We start from the raw sequence: 17,300 nt of genomic DNA, 5'->3' as shown, positions 1-17,300 counted from the left end.
AGGATCACTTGAGCCCAGGAGTTTGAGACTAGCCTGGGCAACATATTGAGACCTCATCTCTACCGAAAACAAAAACGAAATTTCTCTGATTATCCATGATGTAGAGCATATTTACAGTTTCCTATGTTTTGTGGCTTGTTCACTTTTTTTTTTGAGATGGAGTCTCGCTCTGTCACCCAGGCTGGAGTGCGGTGGCAGGATCTCAGCTCACTGCAACCTCTGCTGCCTCCCGGGTTCAAGCAATTCTCCTGCCTCAGCCTCCCAAGTAGCTGGGATTACAGGCACATGCCTGGCTAATTTTTTTGTTTTTAGTAGAGACAGGATTTCGCCATGTTGGCCAGGCTGGTCTCAAACTCCTCATCTCAAGTGATCCACCCAGTTCTGCCTCCCAAAGTGTTGAGATTACAGGCGTGAGCCCCTGCGCCTGCCTCATTTGTTCACTTTTCTATCCAACTATGTGCTTCTTAGTGGCTTCCAGGTACTTTTTATTCTGGATGGTAATCTTTTCTGCTATAATTTACAAATAGGTAATGTCTACTTCATCTTTATTATTTATTTATTTATTGAGACAGTCTCACTCATCACCCAGGCTGGAATGCAGTGGTGCAATCTTGGCTCACTGCCATCTCTACCTCCCAGGTTCAAGTGATTCTCCTGCCTCAGACTCCCAAGTAGCTGGGATTATACTCAGCATGCACCACCATGCCTGGCTAATTTTTTTGTATTTTTAGCAGAGATGGGTTTTTGCCACGTTGGCCAGGCTGGTCTTGAACTCCTGACCTCAAGTGAGCCACCATGCCTGCCCTACTTCATCTTTAAAAGTTCAACTCAACTCATCCCTTCTCTTCTTTGAGATTCTTGCTGAAAACTCCAGTGCACACTGCTTGTTTTCTCTGATGAATCAGCACTGAGCACACACACATAGCAATTTGTCTTTATAATTTGCCTGGTTATCCCCTTCAGCCAGAAGTAGGATTGTTCTTTAAACTCCTATCTTCTCCCCTCTTTTCTCTTTACTTCTTCCCCAGATACTGGCATGAAGGCTCAAAGCAAATTTTAAGGCCACTATACCTCAGATTTGGGCTTCTAATAGATCGATCCTGAAGCAATATTTGTTACTGTCTGGGTGTGGTGGCTCATACCTGTAATCCCAGCACTTTGGGAGGCTAAGGAGGGTGGATCACTTGAGGTCAGGAGTTCGAGACCAGCCTGGCCAACATGGTGAAACCCCGTTCCCTACTAAAAATACAAAAATAAGCCGCGTGTGGTACTGCTTACCTGTAGTCCCAGCTACTTGGGAGGCTGATGCAGGGGGATCACTTGAATTTGGGAGGCAGAGGTTGCAGTCAGCCGAGATTGCACTATTGCACTCCAGCCTGGGCAACAGAGCAAGACTCCATCTCAAAAAAAAAAAAAAAAAAAAAAAAAGAATAGAATAGAATGGAAGAGTTTTGTTGAAGAAAAATGAGAATTGATATGCAACTGTTTTGAATCAGAAAACACAACCTACTAAAAGGGGGAGTTATTCAGCTCCAGCAAATTGTTAAGAGGGAATAAAAATCAATGTTAACAGCTTTTCCACTTTTCAAAAGCTGAAAATCTGTATTTTAGTGTTAAATATACTTTAAAAATGTTAGCCCAACTTTGTGTGTTTGTTGGGTTGGGAGCAGGTTAAAGCCAGACTCAGTATCTGTTAATTCAACAGAATCTAGCATTTAATAGGTACTCAATATTTGAATAATTAGCTGGGTGTGGTGATGCACACACCTGTGGTTCCAGCTACTTGAGAGGCTTAGGTGGGAGGATGGCCTGAGCCCACTGAGGATGCAGTGAGCCCTGATTGCACCACTGCACTCCAGCCTGGGCAACAGAGACTCCGTCTCAAAAAAACAAAACAAAAACATATTTGAATAAAAAGTTTCCCTATTTGCTTTCTTCCTTCCACTAAACTGACTGAAACATCCAGAACAAGTGATGAAAGAGAAAAGCACTAATCAGGTAATCAATTTACCATTAGATTGTGAATTTAATTTAAAATAAAATGTCCCTAAAATCATCTCAGTACTTGGCACACTGACCCAAGATGTGGGGTAGGGGAGCATCCCTTACCACATTCTTTGTTTTCCTGGCAAATACTGGTGGAACAAGACAGCTGAGGATGTGTGAGATCTGACCAAGAACATATGACAGCTGTTTGTGCCAGTCACGTCTAAACCCATGGCTCTCAACTCCAGATCCAAAAACTATCCCCATGTTTTATACCTCCCACACCCAGCATTTAGGATTTCTTCCTCTATAATCTTGCTGGGTGCTGATCTTGGCAGGGCCATCTACTGGGGATAGGTGGTTTGAGGTCTCAGTGGTGGGCACTGGCTTGTTCTTTCCTCCTCTGCAGCTCCTCTCGCCGCCTCGACTGCTGTTCACTCATGCAATCCTTGAACGCCTGCACCTGTGGCTGGCATTGCCGCCAGTCCTGGTGCTGGGCCATGCACTCCTGCACTGCAAAGTGGGAGGCAGCACAGCCAGAGCGGGAGATCAGCTGGTCCAGCGGGTCCTCCTCCTCATCCTCCTTCTTCACCCGTTGGGTCCAGGTATGGCCTTGAGGGGCTGAGGTTGACATCCTGGGGATGGGGAGTCTATAGAACATTAACAGAGACAAGGTTAGAGTGGGGATATAATATGTAAGGTTCCTAGATTATAAATAGCACTGACCAGACTGCACCGTTTAGCCTGTTTATGTCTCCCGTGGGAGACTCTAAGCTTGCAGACAGATGCTTGTGTTTTGTTTTGTTTTGTTTTTTTAAGGGTGTCTTGCTTTGTTACCCAGGCTCACTGTAGCCTCCATCTTTAGGGATCAAGCAATCCTTCCACCTCAGTTCCTCCCCAGCCAGAGTAGCTGGGACTACAGGTGTGCACCACCACACTCAGCTAATTTTTTTGATTTTTTGATAGATACAAGGTTTTTCCATGTTGCTCAGCATGGTCTCAAAACCCTGGGCTGAAGCGATCCTCCTGCCTTGGCCTCCTGAAGTGCTGAGATTACAGGTGTGAGCCAACTGTGCCCAGCTGATGTTTGTCTTGATTTACCTTTGTGCCTCCAGCACTAGGCCTGGCTGAGAGCAGGCCTGCAAAGTGGTTTGAACTGAATGAGATAAACCATGTGAGAATGCTTGACATAACATTCAATAAGTTCAATGGATTTTGCTATTGGAATATTAATTAGGTGAAATGTCATCTTTTTAGATAAGCTATCTCTGATCTACCTAAAAAGAACTAAACTTTCAGCTAGGTACGATGGCTCAAACCTGTAATCCTAGCATTTTGGGAGGCTGAGGAAGGAAGATCCCTTGAGCCCAGGAGTTTGAGACTAGCCTGGGTTATGGCAAGACCTCATCTCTACAAAAAAATTTTAAAATGACTGGGTACGGTGGCTCACGCCTGTAATCCCAGCACTTTGGGAGACCGAGGTGGTTGGATTACCTGAGGTCGGGAGATCAAGACCAGCCTGACCAACATGGAGAAAGCCTGTCTCTACTAAAAATACAAAATCAGCCAGGCATCGTGGCGTATGCCTGTAATCCCAGCTACTCAGGAGGCTGAGGCAGGAGAATCGTTTGAACCCGGGAGGCGGAGGTTGTGATGAGCCGAGATCACACCACTGCACTCCAGCCTGGGGAACAAGAGCGAAACTCTGAGGCCTCAAAAAAAAAAAAAAAAAGAAAGAAAGAAAAAAAATTTAAAAATTAGCTGGGCATGGTGGCACACACTTGTAGTCCCAGGTTCTCAAGAGGCTGAAGAGGGAGAATCCCTTGAGCCCAGGAGTTGAAAGGCTGCAGTGAGCTATGATGCTGCCACTATACTCCAGCTTAGGTGACATGATGAGACCGTTTCAAATAAATAAATAACTGTTCTTCTTTTATCCTGCTAGTCTTATTCTATGCTGAAGAACAAAGTTTAAAAAGTGAAAGAGGCTGGATGTGGTGGCTCACACCTGTAATCCCAACACTTTGGGAGGCCGAGGCAAGTGGAGCACGAGGTCAGAAGTTCAAGACCAGCCTGGCCAAGCTGGTGAAACCCCATCTCCACTAAAAATATAAAAATTAGGTGGGCACGATGGCAGGTGCCTGTAATCCCAGCTACTTGGGAGGCTGAAGCAGGAGAATCGCTTTAATCCAGGGGACAGAGGTTGCAGTGAGCCAAAGATTGCACCACTGCACTCCAGCCTGGGCGACAGAGTGAGACTCCGTCTCCAAAACAAACAAACAAAAAAACAAAGTGAAAGGGTGCCCAAATATGGGTAGGTTTTGGCACATGGGAAGGATAGAAAGAGCTCAGTGTGGCTGTAGCATACACCATGCAGAAACCTGGCCTCTGCATCTATAAGGTGAGATGGCTTTGTAAACTATACAAAAATGTGAGATGTATTTATTTGCCCAAACTGTCATGCCCATCTGCATCAGAACACTCAGCAGAAAGCAGCATACAGAAGGAACTTAAGATCTGAAGAGAAATGACTTCAACCTTTGCAAAAATTTCACCATGATGGGCTGTAAAGAAACTAGAAGGACTCCTTATTACCTTTACTGTGTCTCTCATTCACTCAACCAATGATTAAGTACCTATCATGTACCAGGCACTATGCTAGTGCTGAGGATTCAAGAGTGTCTAAGTCAGTTAAGTTCCTGGCTTCATGGAGTTTACAACCTAGACAAGGAGAGAGGGCAGTTTAGTATGCAGTGTATAGATAGCGAAGACTGGGACCACAGTGGAGGGATACCTAATCCAGACAAGGGCAGGAATAGCAGGGAAGGCTTCCTAGAGGAAGTGATTTCCAAGCTGAAACTTGACATATGGAACAAAAGTTAGCCAGAGATGGGAAAACTATTTTTGGTCAATGGAAGAGCAGGTGGTTGAGATAGAATCTGATACATGAGAGAAAAAAAAAAAAAGTTCAGTGATGGGAAAATAGAGTATCAGAACAAGACAATATTAAACTGGTGGGCTTTGTAGGACATAGTAGGGAATTTAAGGCTTTTTATTCTGAGGGCAATGGGGAAGTCACAAGAGGGAGTCAGGCACTTTACACAACTCATTTGCCTTGGAGGCAGTATAACTTAAGCAGGAGGGGGAAAATGGGCTTTGAAACAGACTCGGACCTAGCTTTGTCACTGCCTCATTTGGTGTCCTTGGACACGTCATTTGATAACCTCTCTGGAAACACAGAGATGAAGCTGGGTGCCATGGCTCACGCCTGTAATCCCAGCACTTTGGGAGACTGAGGCTGCAGGATGGTTTGCGCCCAGCCTGGGCAACACTGCGAGCCGTGATCATGCCACTGCATCCCAGCCTGGGTGACAGCGGGAGACCCTGCCTCAAAAAAAAAAAAAAAAGATAAGGTTTATAAGGAGGCTAGTACGTCTAAAGAGTTCAATAAATGATAGTTCTCTCTTCCTAAACAGGCCAGCAGCAAATAATTTAGAGAAAGAACAGTGGAATTGAAAGTGCCTTGGATCCTAAACCAAGAGATCCGTATTCGAATCCCAGCACTACGCCTTACTATGTAAACTTTTTCATTTTAGTTTCCCCATTAATAATATTTAATTCGCACAATAGAATGAAGATTAACGAATGAAAAGTGCTTGGGCTACAACAGGACTCAGTAAATGCTACTGTACTCTCCTCTCACCACCTTCTGGCTTCAGTCTCCGGAGTAAAATGAGGACGACCCCTGCTCAGAGATCAGGGTAGGCTAGATGGTTGGCAGCTGGATCGTGGAGGCTGGCCTAAACTAGGAAGTCATGGAAAGGATCTTAAAGCAGAAAAATGCTGGCAGCCACGAGGCCTGAAATGCCTCAGGGGCATCGCGGACTTTGAACTTTGAGGACGCATGCGCGCGCGCGGCCGCTAATCGCTGCACCTTTGGGCCCGCAACGCCTTCTGAAGAACGCGGTATGCGATGCTCACCGAATAGGTGGGAGAAGAGGGCCCGAACACACGCTCCTACGCAGCGGCTTGAGCTTCGCGGGCGGTTGAGGGTCCTCTGTCCATCCTTCCGGGAACCAGCCCCTCGTGTGGAGCGCGCACACGGAAGGGGCGGGGAACGTGAAAAAGGCCCGTTTTCATTGGTGGCCTCTCGGTGTTGAGCCCACCCTCTGTCCTCGCCGCAGCCTTCTCGGGGACCCACTTCCGGGAAGGGGCGGAAGAGGTGGGCTGGTGGAGGCGGGGTCGAGATGGCGGCGCCTTTGAGGATTCAGAGCGACTGGGCGCAAGCCCTAAGGTGAATCCAGGCCCAGAACAGAGTCAGAGGAGGAGGGTAGTGGATGTTGCTTTTGCGTCAAGGAGAGCCATGCCTGGTCCAGGATATCAATAGGGGTTACTTCATCAATTGTTGAGGGATATGGAGGGAACAGGGTCCGGAAAAAGAAGTCTCAAACCCGTATGGTCATTCTCTGAAAAGCTATCCCCAGGCCAAGGGAGCACATGAGTTGTGTGATCCCCGCGTCAGAATTAGTATCAGTGAGTTGGAGAAAGACAGGGATACTGGAAGGCAGGAAGGCTCTTGGCCAAGCAGTCATTTAGCAAATATTGATTAGTCGTCAGTTATTTCCAGAAGTCCCTGTACTCACCACCACTTTGTGCATGTGATGGAACCTTTGTATTCTCCTAGGCCCCTAATGCTATATTGGGCATACTGGACGATACTATTAAGGAAACTAACACTATGTCCAGGCCCAGTACTGGATGCTTGGTGGAGCTCAGATGTATACTCTAAATATAAGTGATGGTTCCTGCTCTTAAGAAGCTGACATCCAAGCCGGGTGCGGTGGCTCACGCCTGTAATCCCAGCACTTTGGAAAACTGAGATTGGTGGATCATTTGAGGTCAGAAGTTCAAGACCAGCCTGACCAACATGGTGAAACCCTGTCTTTACTAAAAATACAGAAATTAGCCGGGTGTGGGAGTGGGCACCTATAATCCCAGCTACTCGGGAGGCTGAGGCAGGAGAATCGGTTGAACCCAGGAGGTGGAGGTTGCAGTGAGCTGAGGTTGCACCACTGCACTCCAGCCTGTGTGACAGAGCGATACTCATCTCAAAAAAAAAGAAAAGCTGAAATCTTAAGTAGGAATACACAGCCAACTATTCATTCATAAAACGTTTATTGATCTTATACTGTGCCAGTTGTTTCTCTAGGAATCAGGATGGATATAGCAGTGCCGTATTTGTCAACTGCTACTGCTAATAAGGGTTTTTCAAATTGAAACAATGGTGAAGATGAATGAAACAGCCTTCTGCATTTAAGAAATTTTCACCTTACTAAATTTATACCTTACTTAATTTAGGTGGGCTAAAATACAGACTAGTTGCTAGTACACAGAATGTGATAAGTAGTAAAGAACAATAACATGAAGTTCCACTAGGTACCTATGAGAAAGTACAGCACCAGAATCAGAAGGCTTAACTTGCCCAAGATCATGCATCTCGTCAAATGATAGAGGGTTACTGTCAACCTAGATGTTTCTGTCTTAAAAGCATAGACCCTTTCCATTAGACCCTAAAAGTGCTAGGGTGAAGAGATCAGGATTTGGATGATTGGGCAGGTGCCGAAATAATAAAAGGAATCTTGTTTGGTTATTGTGAGAGTTAATGATTGTATATGGAAAGTGCTTAGCACAGGGCTTGGTTTACAATAATCCTGATAAATATCTAATTAGATAACCTTGATTTTTCAAAGTGAGCTCACTGTTGATGGATGAGCATTAATTTAACCAACAGATATCTATTCATTAAATAGTTAATCCACAAATACTTCTTGAACAAATAAAGTTTGTGTGTCTTAGAATGATCTATACCTGATGAAAGGTTGAACTAGCTCATGTCTAAGTACTGTGACCAAACTGGAGGTTACATGACCTTCTTTCTTCCCTTGTAACTATGGGATCCTGTTCAACTTTGGGTGAGCCTAATTAAGCTTTTGTCTTTCTTCATAGGAAGGATGAAGGGGAGGCCTGGCTGAGCTGTCATCCCCCAGGTAATACCCTATATGCTGTCACTTTAAAGAAGAAGGATTATTATCCTTAAAAGAAAGCTTCCTATTTTCTCTTGGCCCAGCCTCCTTATATAATACTCATAGTCTGCAAATATGCTTGACCAGTCGGTACTGTATAGCTAACACCCCAACTCCTCCATTCCAAGGGAAGGCCTTCAGATTGATTTTCCATTTGAAAGCCACAGACTTATTCATGGAGACATTGTTGATGCATCTTAATTAATCACTTACCCTGTGCTGTTGTATTCTAAGCACTTCTGCAGCTTTAACTGGGACCTTCTTGATGATAATTTCTAGATCTATAGCTCCAGCCCTGACTTCTGCATGTTCAAACAGAGATTGATTAGTTGTTTGCTGGAGATTCTGCTTAAAGGTCTCACTGTCACCTTAAGTTACTTGACTTACTGAAGTCCAAAACCAAGCTGAGTACATTTGTTGTCAAGTGAGTTCTCTTTCTTGATTTTCTCATTTCTTAAGTTACCATCATTTTTCTAGGCACCAGAGTGAAAAACCTAGTTATTTGACCCTGCCATATCCAGGAAGCTCCCAAGTCTTATCAGTTTTTCTTTTGAATAACACTCTTTATTTCATTCACAGGATTCTTTTCAAATTGGTAACCAATGTGGTACCATTCTAAAACAAATCAACCTTCCTTCTAAATTCTGTGAGAAAGTTTTGTTTTGCTGATTATCTTTCATTTCAAATGCTACTGATATATTGTATTTCTATGACAAATAAAGTTTTGGCCAGGCACAGTGGCTCACACCTATAATCCTAGCACTTTGGGAAGCTGAGGCAGGAGGATCACTTGAGCCCAGGAGTTCGAGACCAGCCTGGGAAACAAAGTGAGACGCCCATCTCTATAAAAAATAATAAAAAAAAAAAATAGGCATAGTGGCATGCTTGTATAGTCCCAGCTACTTGGCAGGCTGAGATAGGAGGATCTGTTGAGCCCAGGAGGTTGAGGCTGCAGTGAGTTACAATTGAACCATTGCACTCTTGCCGGAGTGACAGAGTGAGACCCCATCATTAAAAAAAAAAAAAAAGATTATTGTTTATATTAGTGGAATAAAGGACTGACTTTATAGTGTTGTGACTTGCCAATCATCTTAAAGTATAAGGCCAGATGTGGTGGCTCACACCTATCATCCACCATTCTGGGAGGCCAAGATGGAGGATTGCTTGAGACCAGCTTGGGGAACATAGGGAGACCTCGTGTCTACAGCAAATAAAACTAGCTGGGCATGGTGTTGGGTGTCTGTAGTCCCAGCTACTCAAGAGGCAGAGGTGGGAGGATTGCTCAAGTCCAACAAGTCAAGGCTGCAGTGAGCTGTGATCATGCTACTGGATCTCCTACCCTGATCGGGTAGCCGTGATCATGCTACGTGATCTCCTACCCTGGACCAGAAAGTGAGACCCTGTCTCTAAAAAAAGAAACACACACACAAATATACAAATATATATATACACACACATACATACACATATATACATATATATATATGTAACATAAAAATTCAAGGACAATATTGTATTTTATTTTAACTATTTTATTGTGCTTAATTATGTTCAAAAATCCTATTCTAACTGCTTGAGCTAGGATTGTGCCACTGTACTCCAGCCTGAGAGACAGAGCGAAACCCTGTCTCAATTAAAAAATAAAAATAAAAAAAATTTAAAAGCTGGGCACAGTGGCTCTACTAAAAAGAAATACAAAAAATTAGCCAAGCATTGTGGCGGGTGCCTGTAGTCCCAGCTACTCGTGAGCCTGAGGCAGGAGAATGGCATGAACCCGGGAGGCAGAGCTTGCAGTGAGCCGAGATCATGCCACTGCATTCTAGCCTAGTCGACTGAGCAAGACTCCGTCTCAAAAAAAAAAAAAAAATTAAAAAAAAGCTGGGCACGGTGGCTCACGCCTGTTATCCCAGCACTTTAGGAAGCCATGGTGAGCGGATCACCTGAGGTCAGGAGTTTGAGACCAGCCTGGCTAACATAAAACCCCGTTTCTACTAAAAATACAAAAAATTAGCCGGGCATGGTGGTGCTGCCTGTAATCCTAGCTACTCAGGAGGCTGAGGCAGGAGAATCGCTTAAACCCATGAGGTGGAGGTTGCAGTGAGTGGAGATCGCGCCATTGCATTCCAGCCTGGGTAACAAGAGTGAAACTCCGTCTCAAAAATAAATAAATAAATAAATAAAAGTAAAAAAAAAAATACACAAAAGACCTACATTTTATTTTAACTAAAATATATAAACATACATTAAAATTCACCATCTCTTCATTAGTCCACTGATTATTACAAGGACCTTGGCTTTCTTATAATAAACCATAACCGAAAGGCACAGTTTCTTTAAAGCAAGGCAAATCTTTACTTACGCTAAAAAAGCAATCTAAGAGCAAAATGTCAACTGGGGTTTATATTTTTTTAGATCTTTTCCCTAACATTTTGCATTTATCTTGCCCATACATACTATTAAAGCAGTTTTTTAAAACAGAGTCTTGCTCTGTCACCCAGGCTGGAATGCAGTGGCATGATCTCGGCTCACTGCAACCTCCAGTCCCGGGTTGAAGCGATTCTCGTGCCTCAGCCTCCTGAATAGCTGGAACTACAGGTGCATGTTACCATGCCCAGCTAATTTTTGTATTTTTAGTAGAGACGGGATGTCACCATGTTGGCCAGGCTGGTCTTGAACTCCTGACCTCAAGTGATCCTCCTGCCTTGGCCTCCCAAAGTGCTGGGATTATAGGCATGAGCCACTGCCCCTGGCCTAAAACAGTTTTTAAAAAAATTATCAAGTCTTTACAAAGCAACAAACTTAGTTTTGTTTTGTTTTTAATTACCAAGCTACCTTCAACAACCAAGGAGTTTTTTTTTTGTTTGTTTGTTTTTGAGATGGAGTCTCACTCTGTTGCCCAGGCTGGAGTGCAGTGGCGCAGTCTCGGCTCACTGCAACCTCCGCCTGCCAGGTTCAAGTGATTCTCCAGCTTCAGCCTCCCAAGTAGCTGGAACTACAGGCGTGTGCCGCCATGCCTGGCTAATTTTTTTGTTTTTTTTTGTTGTTTTTTTTTTTGAGACGGAGTTTCGTTCTTGTTGTCCAGGCTGGAGGCTGGAGTGCAATGGCACAATCTTGGCTCACTGCAACCTCCACCTCCCAGATTCAAGCAATTCTCCTGCCTCAGCCTCCCGAGTAGCTGGGATTACAAGCATGTGCCACCATGCCTGGCTAATTTTGTATGTTTTTTTTTTTTTAACAGAGACACGGTTTCTCCATGTTGGTCAGGCTGGTCTCGAACTCCCAACCTCAGGTGATCCATCCACCTCAACCTCCCAAAGTGCTGGGGTTACAGGCATGAGCCACCGCGCCCGGCAATTTTTTGTATTTTTAGTAGAGACGGGGTTTCACTGTGTTAGTCAGGATGGTCTCCATCTCCTGATCTTGTGATCCACTCACTGTGGCCTCCCAAAGTGCTGGGATTACAGGTGTGAGCCACCGCACCCGCACTTTTTTTTTCTTTTTTGAGGGTAACTTGTAGGCTCAGTTTTCTTTATGAATTGGAGTTAATGATGTCTCTTAAGGAGGAGGATGGTTTTTGTTTTTGTGTGTGTTTATTTTTATTTTTATATATTATTTATTTATTTATTTATTTTTGAGTTGGAGTTTCGCTCTTGTCGCCCAGGCTGGAGTGCAGTGGTGTGGTCTTGGCTCACTGCAACCTCCGCCTCCTGGGTTCAAGCAATTCTTCTGCCTCGGCCTCCCAAGTAGCTGGGATTGCAGGCATGTGCCACCACGCCTGGCTAATTTTTTTGTTTTGTTTTTTTTTTGAGATGGAGTCTCGCTCTGTCGCCTAGGCTGGAGTGCAGTGGCACAATCTTGGCTCACTGCAAGCTCCACCTTCCGGGTTCATGCCATTCTCCTGCCTCAGCCTCCTGAGTAGCTGGGACTACAGGTACCCGCCACCATGCCCAGCTAGTTTTTTTGTATTTTTGGTAGAGACAGGGTTTTACTGTGTTAGGCAGGATGGTCTCGAACTCCTGACCTTGTGATCCACCCACCTCGGCCTCCCAAAGTGCTGGGATTACAGACGTACTGTGCCTGGCCTATTCTTATTTTTTTGAGACAGGGTCTTGCCCTGTTGCTCAGGCTGGAGTAGAGTTACATGGTTATGGGTCACTGCAGCCTTGATCTCCTGGGTTCAAGAGATCCTCCCACCTAAGCCTCCTGAGTAGCTGGGACCACAGCCATGCACCACCATACCCGGCTAATTTTGTAAATTTTTTGTGGAGACAAGGTCTCACTATGTTGCCCAGGCTGGTCTTGAACTTCTGTGTTTATTTTTTAATGCATGGGGTCTCACTGTGTTTCCCAGGTGCTGAATTTGAACTCCTGTGCTCAAGTGATCCTTTCTCAGCCTCCCAAGTAGCTGAGACTCTAGGTGTGATCCACCATCTTGTTTCTTGTTTTTGTTTTTAAATAACAGCTTTATTGAGATAAAAATGTGTGCTATCTATGTGCTAGTTGCTTTACATATATTATTTCTAGTATCACTCCCCCGCAAAAAAAAGTCTATACCTGTTAACAGTCACTTTCCACCCCCCAATCCTAGCAACCACTAGTTTACTTTCTATCTCTATGGTTTTGCCTACTTTGGACATTTCACATAAATGGAATCATAAAATACGTGGCCTTTTGTGTGACTTCTTTCACTTAGCATAATGTTTCTTTTTTTTTTTTGAGAGTCTTACTCTGTTGTCTAGGCTGAAGTATAATGACGCAATCTCAGCTCCTCATTGCAACCTTCACCTCCCGGATTCAAGTGATTTTTGTGCCTCAGCTTCCTGAGTAGCTGGGATTACAGGCACCTGCCACCACACCCGGGTAATTTTTGTATTTTTAGTAGAGACGAATGAGGTTTCGGCATGTTGGCCAGGCTGGTCTTGAACTCTTGGCCTCAAGTGATCTACCCACCTCGGCCTCCCAAAGTGCTGGGATTACAGGCAACTTAGTACAATGTTTCTATTTGTTGTTTTTATCAGTACTTCATTCCTTTTTGTGGCCCAGTAATACTCTGTTGTATGGATACACTATAATTTGTTTATCCATTCATCAATTGACGGACATTTATTTCTAGGTTTTGGCTATTATGAGGGAAGGAGATTTTGATGGCAGGATAGATGGCATGAGAACCGGCTGCTGTGGGGAATGGGAGAGGTGAAAGGATTACAAAACTGCTGAGTTTAGAAACATGAATTGTATTGGTGACAATTGGCAGTTGTGTCCTTTTCTGGAGCAGTGCTTAGCAGCCTGCATGTAGGAATGTAGAAGGTGAGTGGTTGGACTGATCCCAGTTCTGCTATTATATAGAGAAAACCAAGGCTGAGGTCATTTTAGTGACTTCACAAATGCAGAGAAGTCAGCTGGGCAGGGTAACTCACCCTGTAATCCTACCACTTTGGGAGGCTGAGGCAGAAGGATTGCTTGAGCCCAGTAGTTCGAGACCAGTCTGGGCAACAGTCTCTACTAAAAATAAAAAAAAAATAAAAATAAAAAATTGGCTGGGCGTAGTGGCTTACGCTTGTAATCCCAGCACTTTGGGAGGCTGAGGCGGGTGGATCACGAGGTCAGGAGATCGAGACCATCCTGGCTAACACGGTGAAACCCCTTCTCTGCTAAAAAAAAATGCAAAAAATTAGCTGGGTGTGGTGGCGGGCGCCTGTAGTCCCAGCTACTTGGGAGGCTGAGGCAGGAGAATGGCGTGAACCCAGGAGGCGGAGCTTGCAGTGAGCCGAGATCGCGCCACTGCACTCCAGCCTGGGTGACTGAGCGAGACTCCGTCTCAAAAAAAAAAAAAAAAAAAAAAGTTGGGCATGGTGGCATGCAGGCTACTCAGGAAGCTGAGGTGGGAGAATCACTTGATTCCAGGAGACAGAGGCTGCAGTGAACCATGATCATGCCACTGCACTCCAGCCTGGGTGACAGAGTGAGACCCTGTCTCAAATATTTAAAAAATACATATATATACACATCCACAAATGTAGAGAAGTCATTGAGTGATTGGTTGAAATGATGCACCATGAGGGCCAGACTTCTTAAGGCAGTTGGTAAACACAGTAGGGAATTATGGAGTGGGATAAAAAGTGAAGTTCCTTCAGTTCTGTTTTTGTGGCATCTTTCTGAAATAGTGCTTCATGATACTTCCCTGTGAAAAGCATCTTTACTAGGTCTTCTATAGGCCAAACTTCTACCCTAGACTTGAGTTTCTCTGGGATTTATCCCTTAAGTATCATTTCCATGACTGCTATTACCAAACTGGTGTATTAATTGATGACGCCTTCCCTCTTGTTTTTTTTTTTCTTTTATTATTTTTTTTTGAGATGGTGTCTCACTCTGTCACCCATACTGGAGTGCAATGGCGTGGTCTCAGCTCACTGCAACCTCCGCCTCCCAGGTTCAAGCGATTCTTCTGCCTCAGCCTCCTGAGTATCGTAGCTGGGACTACAGGCGCATGCCACCAAACCTGGCTAATTTTTGTATTTTTAGTAGAGATGAGGTTTCACTGTGTTGGCCAGGCTGGTCTTGAACTCCTGATGTTGTGATCCACCCACCTTGAGCTCCCAAAGTGATGAGATTACAGGCGTGAGCCACCATGCCCAGCCGACTTTCTTTCATTCTTGATATGCTCCTCCTTAATTTGGAGTTTTCTTTCCCTTATTTTCTTCCTAGCCAGCTCCTATCTTTCTTTGAGGATCCTACGCAAGTCCTATACTCTCTAGAAAGCGCTCCCGGCCAGACGTGGTGGCTTACGCCTGTAATCCCAACACTTTGGGAGGCTGAGGTGGGTGATCACCTGAGGGGAGGAGCTCAAGACCAGCCTGGCCAATCTGGTGAAACCCCATCTCTGCTAAAAATACAAAAATTAGCCAGATGTGGTGGCAGGCGCCTGTAATCCCAGCTACTTGGGAGGCTGAGGCATGAGAACTGCTTGAACCCAGGAGGTGGAGGTTGCAGTGAGCTGAGATCGCGCCATTACACTCCAACCTGGGCGACACTAATGAAACTCCATCTCAAAAAAAAAGCCCTCCCACTCTTATGTGAATCCATGGTGATTTCTACTTCTCTCTTCTGTAACTTCAGTTTGGTTTGACATTTATTTACTGAATAATAAATGAATGTAGCACCCTGGTAGACTCAAGGACTTCACAGTCTGTTGGGCAAGTCAGGCATGTAAACAGTGTGTTATATGGGCTGTTTTGGACATGAATATATAAGGTGTAGAAGAAGAATGGAAACAGTTTTTAACTTCATTTTATCATCTGCGTGTGCTTATGTGTAGGATAATATCTTACTTGGCCCATATCTCTGCAAAATCAGTATTCTACTTAGGCAAATTTTACAGGTTACTGAAGCTTAATTCTTTACTGTGTATTATGTGTATATACTGTGGATAAATACATGTATGCATATTGATCTTCACCTTTCATCCTGGAAGAATTACATTTCACAGCCAGTTACATCAGGTTGAGATCACTCTAGCAGCCCTCTCTACAAATGCTGTATCAAATCACTAAATCTTTGTTCTTTTTTAGTCTTGAAAATGTGTTTTAGTCAGGTCGGGTGCAGTGGCCCACACCTGTAATCCCAGCACTTTGGGAGGCCGAGGCGGGCGGATCACGAGGTCAGGAGATTGAGACCATCCTGGCTAACACGGTGAAACCCCATCTCTACTAAAAATATAAAAAATTAGCTGGGTGTGGTTGCAGGTGCCTATAGTCCCAGCTACTCAGGAGGTTGAGGCAGGAGAATGGCGTGAACCCAGGAGGCGGAGGTTGCAGTGAGCCGGATCGCGCCACTGCACTCCAGCCTAGGTGACAGAGCGAGACTCCATCTCAGACAAAAAAAAAAAAAAAATAGAATATGTATTTTAGTCTTGAAAGTGTATTCCCTTTCAAATTAGAGTTGCCTAGTGCTATAGTTTGGATATTTGACCCCTCCAAATCTCATGTTGAAATTTAATCCTCAGTGTTGGAGGTAGGGCCTAACGCGGGGGGGTGTTTTAGGTCATGGGGGCAGACGCCTCATGAATAGATTAATGTCCTCCCTGGGGAGTGAGAGTGACTGAGTTCTCACTCTGTTCTTTCCTGAGAAAGCTGATTGTAAAAAAGATCCTGGTATCTCCCTCCTCTCTCTTACTTCCTCTCTCACCATGTGATCTCTGCACACACTGGCTCCCTTCTCCTTCTGCCATGCGTGGAAGCAGCCTGAGGCTCTCATCAGAAGCAGATGCTGGTGCCATACTTGTACAGTCTGCAGAACCGTGAGCCAAATAAACCTCTTTTCTCTGTAAATTACCCAGCCTCAGGTATTCCTTTATAGCAACACTAAACAGACTAAGACACCTAATCTAATTCTCTTTTTACTTCACCTGACTTTTAACACAGGTACCTGTTTTTCTTTCATGGGCCAATTTCATGGGTTTACTATTTATACAGATGCCTGAATTGGGTCTTCAAAGAGAAAAATATTAAATTTTTCTTATTTTTTGAGACATGCTTTTTTTGTACCATATAGGGAAACCGTCTTTGTATGGCAGCCTAACATGTCAAGGAATTGGCCTAGATGGCATCCCAGAGGTTACAGCTTCAGAAGGATTTATTGTGAATGAAATAAACAAGGTATGTTTTTATATCTTCTAGATGGCACGATATTTAAAACTATGGTAGTACCCATACATCTACTTTAGATATTTATACGATTATCGTGTATCTCCACTTCATTTATATGAGAATCATAGTTTTTGCTGCCTGTGTTAATAGTTTTCTTTTTCTCGTGTAGTTACATATACTTTTAAGTGCCATCAAACTTCCTCTTACTTCCCTTATATCAGTTCTGATAATGCAAGATGTATGTATAATTTAAATTTTTCTAGTAGCCACATTATATAGAGATAAAAGTAAATGATGAAATTGATTTTTGTTTTGTTTTGTTTTTTGAGATGGAGTCCTGCTCTGTCACCCAGGCTGGAGTGCAATGGCACGATATTGGCTCACTGCAACTGCTGCCTCCCGGGTTCAAGCAATTCTCCTGCCTCAGCCTCCTTAGTAGCTGGGGTTACAGGCACCCGCCACCACGCCCAGCTAATTTTTGCATTTTTAGTAGAGATGGGGTTTCATCATGTTGGCCAGGCTGGTCTTGAACTCCTGACCTCGTGATCCACCTGTCTTGGCCTCCCAAAGTGCTGAGATTACAGGCATG

At 44.3% G+C, this 17,300-nt stretch overlaps 1 protein-coding gene and 1 long non-coding RNA gene across 2 annotated transcripts; one reads left to right on the top strand and one right to left on the bottom strand.

Annotated features, from left to right (window-relative positions):
- Positions 1 to 1,999: 1,999 nt before the first annotated feature.
- LOC116269727 (cytochrome c oxidase assembly factor 4 homolog, mitochondrial) lies at positions 2,000 to 6,144 on the bottom strand. Its single transcript, XM_031653153.1, has 2 exons — positions 5,965 to 6,144; positions 2,000 to 2,636 (listed from the first exon to the last, which is right to left on the bottom strand). Exon 2 carries the CDS (start codon positions 2,618 to 2,620, stop codon positions 2,357 to 2,359), a length of 264 nt encoding a protein of 87 aa, XP_031509013.1. The 5' UTR covers positions 2,621 to 2,636; positions 5,965 to 6,144; the 3' UTR covers positions 2,000 to 2,356.
- A 13-nt stretch (positions 6,145 to 6,157) lies between these two features.
- On the top strand, positions 6,158 to 16,720 carry LOC116269728. Its single transcript, XR_004177448.1, has 3 exons — positions 6,158 to 6,277; positions 7,990 to 8,030; positions 16,617 to 16,720. It is a non-coding gene; the product is annotated as an uncharacterized LOC116269728 (long non-coding RNA).
- Positions 16,721 to 17,300: the final 580 nt, after the last annotated feature.

This window comes from Papio anubis, chromosome 12 (assembly GCF_008728515.1).
Source record: "Papio anubis isolate 15944 chromosome 12, Panubis1.0, whole genome shotgun sequence".
Taxonomy (NCBI): Eukaryota; Metazoa; Chordata; class Mammalia; order Primates; family Cercopithecidae; genus Papio; species Papio anubis.
The sequence above is the reverse complement of the archived record's forward strand: the minus strand, read 5'-3'. Positions and strand labels throughout refer to the sequence as shown.

Bases quoted from the DNA above. Each gene is read 5' to 3' on its own strand.
- LOC116269727 (XM_031653153.1), bottom strand. From the start codon at position 2,620: ATGTCAACCTCAGCCCCTCAAGGCCATACCTGGACCCAACGGGTGAAG.